General features: G+C 45.2%; 1 protein-coding gene across 1 annotated transcript in view; it reads right to left on the reverse strand.

Moving 5' to 3' along the window:
- Positions 1-13,523, reverse strand: part of LOC126161374 (SET domain-containing protein SmydA-8-like) — a 320,527-nt gene that overhangs the window by 23,965 nt on the left and 283,039 nt on the right. Inside the window, exon 6 of the mRNA XM_049917148.1 lies at positions 5,591-5,835. Within this exon, the coding sequence (XP_049773105.1) occupies positions 5,591-5,835 (245 nt within the window). The remainder of the gene's footprint in view (positions 1-5,590; positions 5,836-13,523) is intronic.

Raw genomic sequence — 13,523 nt, forward strand, 5'->3', positions numbered from 1 at the left:
TTCTGCCGGTAGTAAAGCTGTGAGTACCGGGCGTGAGTCGTGCTTCGGTAGCTCAGATGGTAGAGCGCTTGCCCGCGAAAGGCAAAGGTCCCGAGTTCGAGTCTCAGTCGGGCACACAGTTTGAATCTGCCAGGAAGTTTCATATCAGCGCACACTCCGCTGCAGAGTGAATATCTCATTCTGGAAACATCCCCCAGGCTGTGGCTAAGCCATGTCTCCGCAATATCCTTTCTTTCAGCAGTGCTAGTTCTGCAAGGTTCGCAGGAGAGCTTCTGTAAAGTTTGGAAGGTAGGAGACGAGGTACTGGCAGAAGTAAAGCTGTGAGTACGGGGCGTGAGTTGTGCTTCGGTAGCTCAGATGGTAGAGCACTTGCCCGCGAAAGGCAAAGGTCCCGAGTTCGAGTCTCAGTCGGGCACACAGTTTTATCTGCCAGGAAGTTTCAGGATAGATCTATTAATTGCTTATGTCAGTTGGGATTTGCTTTTTTTATTGAAAAAAAAAGCAGCACAATAAATTTCCTTGGAAGTAACAAGTATGAATACGTCTGTTATACAATTAAAATTAAAAGTATACGAAAGACCTGATCATTCTTGTTCTACATCTACATCTGCTTATATACTGCGCAAGCCACTGTGCGGTGCTAGGCATTACTCGAACCTTATGAATCACCTTAAAGAAAATGACTTATTGATACATAACCAATACGGATTCAGAAAATATCATTCTTGTGCAACACAGATAGCTCTTTATTCCCATGAAGTAATGAGTGCTGTCGACAAGGGATCTCAGATCGATTCCATATTCCTAGATTTCCAGAAGGCTTTTGATACCGTTCCTCACAAGCGAGTATTAATCAAGTTGCGTGCATTTGGAGTATCGTCTCAGTTGTGTGACTGGATTCGTGATTTTCTCTCAGAGAGATCACAGTTCGTAGTGAGAGACGGTAAATCATCGAATAGAACAGAAGTGATATCTGGCGTTCCGCAAGGTAGTGTCATAGGCCCTTTGCTGTTCCTGATTTACATAAATGATCTACGTGATAATCTGAGCAGCCTTCTTAAATTGTTTGCAGATGACGTTGTAATTTACCGTCTAGTAAAATCATCAGGTGATCAATTCCAATTACAAAATGATCTAGAGAGAATTTGTGTATGGTGCGAAAAGTGGCAACTGGCACTAAACAAAGAAAAGTGCGAGGTTATCCACATGGTTACTGAAGGAAATCCGATAAATTTTGGGTATACGATAAATCGCACAAATCTAAGGGCTGTCAATTCGACTAAATACCTAGGAATTACAATAACGAGCAACTTAAATTGGAAAGACCACATAGATAATATTGTGGGGAAGGCGAAACAAAGACTGCGCTTTCTTTGCAGAACACTTAGAAGATGCGACAAACCCACTAAAGAGACAGCCTACATTACACTTGTCCGTCCTCTGCTGGAAAACTGCTGCGCGGTATGGGATCCTTACCAGGTAGGATTGACGGAGGACACCGAAAAAGTGCAAAGAAGGGCAGCTCGTTTCGTGTTATCGCGCAATAGGCGTGAGTGTGTCACTGATAAGACACGCGAGTTGGGGTGGCAGTCACCGAAACAAAGGCGGTTTTCTTTGCGGCGAGATCTATTTACGAAAACTGAATCACCAACTTTCTTTTCCGAATGCTAAATGTTTTGTCGAGACCTACCTACGTTGGGAGAAATTATCATCATAATAAAATAGGAGAAATCAGACCTCGAACGGAAAGATTTAGGTGTTCCTTTTTCCCAAGCGCCATTCGAGAGTGGAATGGTAGACAAGTAGTATGAAAATGGTTCGATGAACCCTCTGCCCTCAGAAGTTCCATGCGGCTTTTCGCGGATGATGCTGTAGTATACAGAGAAGTTGCAGCATTAGAAAATTGCTGCGAAATGCAGGAAGATCTGCAGCGGATAGGCACTTGGTGCAGGATATGGCAACTGACCTTTAATGTAGAAAAATGTAATGTATTGCGAACACATACAAAGAACGATCCTTTATTGTATGATTATATGATAGCGGAACAAACAGTGGTAGCAGTTACTTCTGTAAAATATCTGGGAGTATGCGTACGGAACGATTGGAAGTCGAATGATCATATAAAATTAATTGTTGGTAAGATAGGTGCCAGGTTGAGATTCATTGGGAGAGTCCTTAGAAAATGTAGTCCATCAACAAAGCAGGTGGCTTACAAAACACTCGTTGGACCTATACTTGAGTATTGCTCATCAGTGAGGGATCCGTACCAGGTCGGGTTGACAGAGGAGATAGAGAAGATCCAAAGAAGAGCGGCGCGTTTCGTCACAGGGTTATTTGGTAAGCGTGATAGTGTTACGGAGATGTTTAGCAAACTCAAGTGGCAGATTCTGCAAGAGAGGCGCTCTGCATCGCGGTGTAGCTTGCTGTCCAGGTTTCGAGAGGGTGCGTTTCTGGATGAGGTATCAAATATACCGGGTGATCAAAAAGTCAGTATAAATTTGAAAACTTAATAAACCACGGAATAATGTAGATAGAGTGGTAAAAATTGACACACATGCTTGGAATGATATAGGGTTTTATTAGAACAAAAAAAAAACAGAGTATTGCTAGACGCGTGAAAGATCTCTTGCGCGCGTCGTTTGATGATGATCGTGTGCTCAGCCGCCACTTTTGTCATGCTTGGTCTTCCAGGTCCCCAGACCTAAGTCCGTGTGATTATTGGCTTTGGGGTTACCTGAAGTCGCAAGTGTATCGTGATCGACCGACATCTCTAGGGATGCTGAAAGACAACATCCGACGCCAGTGCCTCACCATAACTCTGGACATGCTTTACAGTGCTGTTCACGACATTATTCCTCGACTACAGCTGTTGTTGAGGAATGATGGTGGACATATTGAGCATTTCCTGTAAAGAACATCATCTTTGCTTTGTCTTACTTTGTTATGCTAATTATTGCTATTCTGATCAGATGAAGCGCCATGTGTCGGACATTTTTTGAACGTTTGTATTTTTTTGGTTCTAATAAAACCCATGTCATTCCAAGCATCTGTGTCAATTTGTACCTCTCTCTCTACATTATTCCGTGATTTACTCAGTTTTCAAATTTATGCTGACTTTTTGATCACCCGGTATTACTTCCCCCTACTTATACATCCCGAGGAGACCACGAATGTAAAATTAGAGAGATTCGAGCGCGCTCGGAGGCTTTCCGGCAGTCGTTCTTCCTGCGAACCATACACGACTGGAACAGGAAAGGGAGGTAATGACAGTGGCACGTAAAGTGCCCTCCGCCACACACCATTAGGTGGCTTGCGGAGTATAAATGTAGATGTAGTGCCAGGCACTTAATTTGTGAATTGCGGAGTAACCATGCTGATGCAGATGTAGGTGTAGACCGTCTGCGAATGCTCATTCGCTTATGTTGACTTGCATCCGTTCCAGTGCAGCCGGCCGCTGTGGCCGAGCGCCGGCACGGCAGCTGAGCGTATTCGGTCAGAGAGCTGGCTGGCCTCTGTAATAAAATGAGTGAAAAGATCAACAACGAACTTCACAACGGATGTCATGTGACGCCCGCTACGGAAAAAAAAAAAAAAAAAAAAAAAAAAAAAAAAAAAAAAAAAAAAAAAAAAAAAAAGAAGGAGCCGTTCTAGGCACTTCAGTCCGGGACTAAACTGCTGCTTGCTGCTACGGTCGCAGGTTCGAATCCTACCTCGGACATGGTTGTGTGTGATGTACTTAGGTAAGTTAGGTTTAAGTAGTTCTAAGTCTAGGGGATTGATGACTTGAGATGTTGAGTCCCATAGTGCTTACAAGGGAAACCTCCCCATCGCACCGCCCTCAGATTTTGTTATAAGTTGGCACAGTGGATAGGCCTTGAAAAACTGAACACAGATCAATCGAGAAAACAGGAAGAAGTTGTGTGGAACTATGAAAAAAATAAGCAAAATATACGAACTGAGTAGTCCATGCGCAAGATAGGCAACATTAAGGACAAAGTGAGCTCAGGAGCGCCGTGGTCCCGTGGTTAGCGTGAGCAGGTCCGGAATGAGAGGTCCTTTTTTCAAGTCTTCCCTCGATTGAAAAGTTTACTTTCTTTATTTTTGCAAAGTTATGATCCGTCCGTTCGTTCATTGACGTCTCTGTTCACTGTAATAAGTTTAGTGTCTGTGCTTTGCGACTGCACCACAAAACCGTGCGATTAGTAGATGAAAGGACGTGCCTCTCCAATGGGCACCGAAAACATTTGCTTACAAGGTCATAGGTCAACAGATTCCTCCACAGGAAAACACGTCTGATATATTCTATACGACACTGGTGACGGCATGTGCGTCACCTGACAGGAATATTTTGTCGACCAAGTGACTTGTACACTTGGCGAATGGGTAAAAAGATTCTTCTACCTTGCCCGATTTAGGTTTTCTTGTGAATGTGATAATCACTCCCAAAAAAGTGATGAAAACATAAGAGTTTGTCACATAAACTGAAAATAAAAAATTAAACTTTTCACTCGAGGGAAGACTCGAACGAAGGTCCTCTCGTTCCGCAGTTGCTCACGCTAACCACGGGACCACGGCGCTCCTGAGCTCACATTGTCCTTGATGTTGCCTATCTTGCGCATCAACTTCTCAGTTTGTATATTTTGCTTATTTTTTCATAGTTCCACACAACTTCTTCCTGTTTTCTCGATTGCTCTGTGTTCAGTTTTTCAAGGCGTATCCACTGTGCCAACTTATAACTAAATCTGAGGGGGTTGCGATGGGGAGGTTCCCTTGTTAGAGCCATTTGAACCTTTTTTTTTTCGTCCCAGTGTAAACGAGGCTTCAGGGGTGGATAAGTGCAGGGTTATTACAAATGATTGAAGCGATTTCACAGCTCTACAATAACTTTATTATTTGAGATATTTTCACAATGCTTTGCACACACATACAAAAACTCAAAAAGTTTTTTTAGGCATTCACAAATGTTCGATATGTGCCCCTTTAGTGATTCGGCAGACATCAAGCCGATAATCAAGTTCCTCCCACACTCGGCGCAGCATGTGCCCATCAATGAGTTCGAAAGCATCGTTGATGCGAGCTCGCAGTTCTGGCACGTTTCTTGGTAGAGGAGGTTTAAACACTGAATGTTTCACATAACCCCACAGAAAGAAATCGCGTGGGTTTAAGTCGGGAGAGCGTGGAGGCCATGACATGAATTGCTGATCATGATCTCCACCACGACCGATCCATCGGTTTTCCAATCTCCTGTTTAAGAAATGCCGAACATCATGATGGAAGTGCGGTGGAGCACCATCCTGTTGAAAGATGAAGTCGGCGCTGTCGGTCTCCAGTTGTGGCATGAGCCAATTTTCCAGCATGTCCAGATACACGTGTCCTGTCGCCATTTTGTCTCACTGCGCTCTCGAGCGCTCTGGAGGCAGAAACCTGAAGTGCGGCTTCAGCCGAACAAAGCTTTATGAGTTTTTCTACGTATCTGTAGTGTGTCGTGACCATATGTCAATGAATGGAGCTACAGTGAATTTATGAAATCGCTTCAATCATTTGTAATAGCCCTGTACTAGTGGGTTCAGCTGTGAACTGCATGACGTACCTGTCCATGAGCATGCGCACGTTGGCGGCGGCGATGGTGTATCCGGGGCACTTGGCGTTGGTGCAGCGCCAGGGCGCGTCCGGGTCCAGCGGCGCTGTGGAGAGCACGACGCCGGCGTCGCAGGCGCACCGCGGGCACTTGAGCGCGCCCACCATCGTGCCCAGCTCGGTGGGGTCGGCGCAGCGCGCGCACGTGCACGCGAAGAACTTGGACTCCTGCAGGTGCTCGCGCCGCTTCAGCGTGCTCTGCGCACCACAACACCACAAGCCGTACACACCATCTGCTCGGACGACTGCATCCATCGATCGATAATGGTACACAATAGTAAGCTGTCGCAATAGGAACGTATTCTAAAGCGGGTATTGAACTACAACCCCCAAACATCGTGCGAGGCGTGTGGTATCATGCAATGATCGCGGCGCCACACCAAACTCGGCGAAGCACATCGATACCACAGAAATTAGCGATGTCTCGATGCAATCCGCAACGATGAGTGAGAGAGACTGAAGAAGGCACGCCCTCTCTCTCACAAGGGAACCTCCCCATCGCACCCCCATCAGATTTAGTTATAAGTTGGCACAGTGGATAGGTCTTGAAAAACTGAACACAGATCAATCGAGAAAACAGGAAGAAGTTGTGTGGAACTATGAAGAAATAAGCAAAATATACAAACTGAGTAGTACATGCGCAAGATAGGCAACATCAAGGAGAATGAAAGCGTAGGTGCGCCGTGGTCCCGTGGTTAGCGTGAGCAGCTGGGGAACGAGAGGTCCTTGGTTCAAATATTCCCTCGAATGATAAGCTTACTTACTTTATTTTCGTAAAGTTATGATCTGTCAGTTCGTTCATTGACGTCTCTGTTCACTGTAATAAGTTTAGTGTCTGTGTTTTGCGACCGCACCGCAAAACCGTGCGATTAGTAGATGAAAGGACGTGCCTCTCCAATGGGAACCGAAAACATTTGATCGCAAGGTCATAGGTCAACCGATTCCTCCACAGGAAAACACGTCTGATATATTCTATACGACACCGGTGACGGCATGTGCGTCACATGACAGCAATATGTTGGCGACCCACCTAACTTGTACGCTTGGCGAATGTGTACAAAGATTCTTCTACCTTGCCCGATTTAGGTTTTCTTGTGGATGTGATAATCACTCCCAAAAAAGTGATCGCATCGGACGGACGGACGGACAGATAATAATTGTCTGAAAACAAAAAATTAAACTTTTCACTCGAGGGAAGACTTGAACCAAGGACCTCCCGTTCCGCAGCGGCTCACGCTAACCACGGGACCACGGCGCTCCTGAGCTTACACTCTCCCTGATGTTGACTATCTTGCGCATGGACTCCTCAGTTTGTATATTTACCTTATTTTTTCGTAGTTCCACACAACTTCTTCCTGTTTTCTCGATTGATCTGTGTTCAGCTTTTCAAGGCCTATCCCTGTGCCAACTTATAACTAAATCTGAGGGGGGTGCGATGGGGAGGTTCCCTTGTCAGCACAGCAGTGTCCTCGCTCGCCGAGATCAATACAGAGTAGAGATGGGCAAACTCGTTCATACTTGGAAACTAGTTCACTGCTGATAGTTCTTTTTTTGGGAACCGTTCATTTTTACTCGTTCACCCTTCATTTGTGCTTGGTATATGGTTCTTATGAAAAACTGAAAACTAATAGTGTAGGTGACTGAAGGATGGAGGGCACCAAGAGGGGGCACTTGCCTCCCCCCCCCCCCCTTGGAGTTTATTCATTACAGAATTCTTACACACTTTTAGAAGTAAATTCTGTGATTCTGCAGAACCTCTCGTTTAGCCAACGGTAGCCTTGTGTGGCTGATCGCAGAGAAATTATATAGGGTGGCGCACGGAAAACCGGTCCCGAGTACAGTCTGCTTGCCAATTACGGACGATGTGTTGTCCGTTACGAACAGATACAACAAACAGACAAGAACATGAAAATCTCACGCGACGCTCATGGGCTATAGCTCGTGTAGTCTTGTAAACCTGATGGTGACTGTTTCCCAACTTAATAGACCACAAGGGTCTTGTATAAAATTCTTCGTTTCGACTTCCACTACATAGCTATGCTACGTTGTAAACAAAAATCGTTTACACCCTATGTATACTTCACGTTGTCTGTGAGTTCGTAGGCGAAGTAGAGACTTTATGGAAGCATAAAATAAAATGTGGTTTTCTAGTACTTGCGTCACACGCTTAGTAAAAATTAGGTTTTTATGTTGCATTATTAAAGTTAATGCAGCAATAATAATAATAATTAAGTTTACAGTAACAAAGTTTTTGGTTTGAAAGCTCCTTCTGAACAAATGTTTTTGAGATAATAAGTAAATACGATTTTATGGCAATCTATGTCTTTTCAAATGGAGAGGCACCGCTTTTCCTACTGAGCCAAAATGACCCACAACGCACTTTTTTTTCTTCAAAGAAACCAAACTAGCAGGTAATGCAAATTGGAAACAACCAAACTTAAAAATAATTAGAGCCTTCCTAAATGTAATGTTTTGTGTGTGAAAGATACACGAAAACCGTTTTATATGAATTTTCTTACACTAAAAATTAAGCAAATTATTGAAAGTTAGCTGCTAAATCAAGTCGATGAAACCAAAAAATATATGAATAAAAAAAAAAAAAAACTTGCCTTGTTATAAGTATGTCTTCCGCTGTTCATCGATATAATGAAGTGAGCTGAATGCTCTTTTGTTACCTGAATTGACGTACTTATTACATAAAACGTAATTTTTATGTAATTTAAGTAACTATAAAATACTTTTTGATTACCGGTCGTGGACGCTGAATAGCCAGAACCAAATGCAAGAACAGTTTGCAACACATGTAAAATAGGCGAGCGCAGTGAACGAAACGAACAACTGGATACTGAACTAACTAGAAGCAGTCAGCAGTGGAACTGATACAGGTGGTCATGCGAAGAACGACGAGTGCGGCCGAGGGAGACCGAGACTGAGACGAGCACGCGATGGAGGCTGCAACGAGAACTGCCGAAGTGAACTAGTGAACTATGAAACGATCGTTCCTCGTTCCCGGGAAATATAAGTAGACCGCCGTGACAGAAGTGAACTATGAACCTATCGTTCCTCGTTCCCGGGAACTATAAGTAGACCTCCGCGACCGAAGTGAACTATGAACCGATTGTTCCTTGGAATTCGTTCCTCGGTCCTTTCGTTCATCTTGGTGAACCGTTCCTTTGCACCCGTTCGTTCGCGAACTACCCATCTCTAATACAGAGCCTAGCATGGAAGCACTCCGCCTCAGTTCAAGACCTCAGCTGAAGCAGCCAGTATCATCGAGGAGGGCTAAAGTGTAACTCAAGTAACAGATGAATTCTTGTAGTTGTTGAACATCGCGCTTCAGGAGAACAGTTTGATTGTATGCGACAAGGGATGCTTTAATAGTCAGTGGCAGTTGTAAATACTCAAGCACCTCTGCGACAAAGGATTGTATCAAGTTAAGTAAATCCTTTTATCATTCATGTAATAAAGTGAACTCGTATTTCATATGGTCTAGTTCCAATGAGCCATCTCACAGAGCAATCAAAGAAACCACAGCGTAGTATCGTCTGGTCATAACAAGACGTACCTCACTTACCATGAATCGGACACTGACTGTGTCAAACACTCGCATATGCTGAAGTTATACAGAATTTGGGTTGTATCTTTGTGGATTTTACTGAGTCGGTGATATGTGGTAAAGTATTCTGTATAAATGATAATTAAATCGGCACCCTAGCTGCAAACAGGCGTTGATTTACATCATTGGGGACATGTTGAAAATGTGTGCCACGACAGGGACTCGAACCCGCGATCTCCTGCTTACAAGGCAGACGCTCTGTCCATCCTTTTTCATTTTTTTTCTTATTTTGTTCGATATAGTTCGTTGCGTTTGGTCTGGGCGGACGTCACAAGACATTCATTCAAGTAGATCGTTGATGCCTTGACTCAGCTTTTTTTTTTATTACAGAAAGCCCTCTGACCGAACACGCTGAGCTTCCGTGCCGGCTCCATCTGAGCCACCGCGGGCACAGAGGGCAGTGCGCCTGCAGGGGCGTACGCTTGCACGCTCCCCGTGAGACCCACATTCCCAACATGTCCACACCACTACATTCGTAGTGCACCTAATAGATGTTTTCCCAACACACTCATTACTCATGGCAGATTAACCTATCAAGTCCCGTACGAGTTGGGGCTTAGCGTGTGCGTTCGCACAAGAAGGTCAGTGGCCGGGTAGCCATATTTTAACTATACAGGGTGAGTCACCTAACATTACCGCTGGATATATTGCGTAAACCACATCAAATACTGACGAATCGATTCCACAGACCGAACGTGAGGAGAGGGGCTAGTGTAATTTGTTAATACAAACCATAAAAAAATGCACGGAAGTATGTTTTTTAACACAAACCTACGTTTTTTTAAATGGAACCCCGTTAGTTTTATTAGCACATCTGAACATATAAACAAATACGTAATCAGTGCCGTTTGTTGCATTGTAAAATGTTAATTACATCCGGAGATATTGTAACCTAAAGTTGACGCTTGAGTACCACTCCTCCGCTGTTCTATCGTGTGTATCGGAGAGCACCGAATTACGTAGTGATCCAAAGGGAACGGTGATGGACCTTAAGTACAGAAGAGACTGGAACAGCACATGACGTCCACATGCTAACACCTTTTTATTGGTCTTTTTCACTGACGCACATGTACATTACCATGAGGGGTGAGGTACACGTTCGACGGGCGTTTCATAGGACGTGGAGGACGCATAAATTGGCCAGCCCGTTCTCCTGATCTTACACCTCTGGACTTCTTTCTGTGGCGTACATTAAAGGAGAATGTGTACCGTGATGTGCCTACAACCTCACAGGATATGAAATAACGTATTGTGGCAGCCTGCGGCGACTTTACACCAGATGTACTGCGGCGTGTACGAGATTCATTACGCCAGAGATTGCAATTGTGTGCAGCAGGTGATGGACACCACAGTGAACATCTATTGGCCTGACATGTCGGGACACACTCTATTCCACTCTGTAATTGAAAACGGAAGCCACGTGTGTACATTACCTCATGGTAATGTACATGTGCGTCAGAGAAAAAGACCAATAAAAAGGTGTTAGCATGTGGACGTAATGTGCTGTTCCAGTTCTTCTGTACCTGAGGTCCATCACCGTTCCCTTTGGATCCCTACGTCATTCGGTGCTCTCCGATACACACGATAGAACAGCGGAGGAGTGGTACTCAAGCGTCAACTTTAGGTTACAATATCCCCGGATGTAATTAACACTTTACAATGCAACAAACGGCACTGATTACGTATTTGTTTATATGTTCAGATGTGCTAACAAAACTAACGGGGTTCCATTTAAAAAAACGTAGGTTTGTGTTAAAAAACATACTTCCGTGCATTTTTTATGGTTTGTACTAACCAATTACACTAGCCCCTCTCCTCACGTTCGGTCTGTGGAATCGATTCGTCAGTATTGATGTGGTTTACGAAATATATCCAGCGGTAATGTTAGGTGACTCACCCTGTATATGAAGGTAGTATCTGTATATGAAGGTAGTATCTACACTCCTGGAAATTGAAATAAGAACACCGTGAATTCATTGTCCCAGGAAGGGGAAACTTTATTGACACATTCCTGGGGTCAGATACATCACATGATCACACTGACAGAACCACAGGCACATAGACACAGGCAACAGAGCATGCACAATGTCGGCACTAGTACAGTGTATATCCACCTTTCGCAGCAATGCAGGCTGCTATTCTCCCATGGAGACGATCGTAGAGATGCTGGATGTAGTCCTGTGGAACGGCTTGCCATGCCATTTCCACCTGGCGCCTCAGTTGGACCAGCGTTCGTGCTGGACGTGCAGACCGCGTGAGACGACGCTTCATCCAGTCCCAAACATGCTCAATGGGGGACAGATCCGGAGATCTTGCTGGCCAGGGTAGTTGACTTACACCTTCTAGAGCACGTTGGGTGGCACGGGATACATGCGGACGTGCATTGTCCTGTTGGAACAGCAAGTTCCCTTGCCGGTCTAGGAATGGTAGAACGATGGGTTCGATAACGGTTTGGATGTACCGTGCACTATTCAGTGTCCCCTCGACGATCACCAGTGGTGTACGGCCAGTGTAGGAGATCGCTCCCCACACCATGATGCCGGGTGTTGGCCCTGTGTGCCTCGGTCGTATGCAGTCCTGATTGTGGCGCTCACCTGCACGGCGCCAAACACGCATACGACCATCATTGGCACCAAGGCAGAAGCGACTCTCATCGCTGAAGACGACACGTCTCCATTCGTCCCTCCATTCACGCCTGTCGCGACACCACTGGAGGCGGGCTGCACGATGTTGGGGCGTGAGCGGAAGACGGCCTAACGGTGTGCGGGACCGTAGCCCAGCTTCATGGAGACGGTTGCGAATGGTCCTCGCCGACACCCCAGGAGCAACAGTGTCCCTAATTTGCTGGGAAGTGGCGGTGCGGTCCCCTACGGCACTGCGTAGGATCCTACGGTCTTGGCGTGCATCCGTGCGTCGCTGCGGTCCGGTCCCAGGTCGACGTGCACGTGCACCTTCCGCCGACCACTGGCGACAACATCGATGTACTGTGGAGACCTCACGCCCCACGTGTTGAGCAATTCGGCGGTACGTCCACTCGGCCTCCCGCATGCCCACTATACGCCCTCGCTCAAAGTCCGTCAACTGCACAAACGGTTGACGTCCACGCTGTCGCGGCATGCTACCAGTGTTAAAGACTGCGATGGAGCTCCGTATGCCACGGCAAACTGGCTGACACTGACGGCGGCGGTGCACAAATGCTGCGCAGCTAGCGCCATTCGACGGCCAACACCGCGGTTCCTGGTGTGTCCGCTGTGCCGTGCGTGTGATCATTGCTTGTACAGCCCTCTCGCAGTGTCCGGAGCAAGTATGGTGGGTCTGACACACCGGTGTCAATGTGTTCTTTTTTCCATTTCCAGGAGTGTATTCCGAAGCTGTACGGTCATCAATGGTACCTGTTCTTTTGGGAACAGATATTACCTTCATATATTCTGTATAATATGATGTGAATTAATATTAATGGTTTTTATGGTAATAACTTTTTAATGTAAAAGTAAAAAGTGTTTTTTTTAATTTACATATTGACAATTGTCAATATGCGACCTTTCTAAATTCCTTTTTTGGTCTTCGGTCTTCTGTCTGGTTTGATGCGGCCCGCCACGAATTCCCCTCCTGTGTTGACCCCTTCATCTCAAAGTAGCCCTTGCAACCTACGTCCTCAATTATTTTTTTATTAAAAAATCTTTATTAACCATTAATAATAATAATAATAATACATCATAACCCACTTCCTTATATGATTAGTGGGTCTTACTTTCTATGTATGTTAGATACAATTAGCAGCTAATTACAATGTAGTGGTTTGTGAGCTACAGCTATACTCTAATTACAATGGGCAGCTATTCTTACACGTATTAGTTTTTAACTTCTAAGATTTTAACTAACTCTACTGCCTGCAGCGTCACAGATGTGTCAGAAATATGTATATAAACCTACTTTATTGCCTTGCCCATCGAGCTAATCCCGGTGGGCGTGCCCCTGACACTGGGCAGGCCAGGATGTTATTCGCTGCAGGTTCCTAATACTAGTTTCCTAATCTAATTTCTACTAACTAATTCTAACCTAAGTCAATTCCGGTGCATCGTCTAGTCCTTGATGTTATTCCCTACTCCCCCTAATCCCGCACGTGGCCGATTCCAGACTGTGAAGGTCGGCCTGTCCACGCGCAGGCGGTATGGGAGTAGGGCGCGTGTTTAGTACTAGAATTTCTCTAGTTTTATTGTAATTTGTGTCAATTAATTTATTTTCCCCATGCATTCTTTTAGCACTTTTC

Source organism: Schistocerca cancellata, chromosome 2 (assembly GCF_023864275.1).
Source record: "Schistocerca cancellata isolate TAMUIC-IGC-003103 chromosome 2, iqSchCanc2.1, whole genome shotgun sequence".
NCBI lineage: Eukaryota > Metazoa > Arthropoda > Insecta > Orthoptera > Acrididae > Schistocerca > Schistocerca cancellata.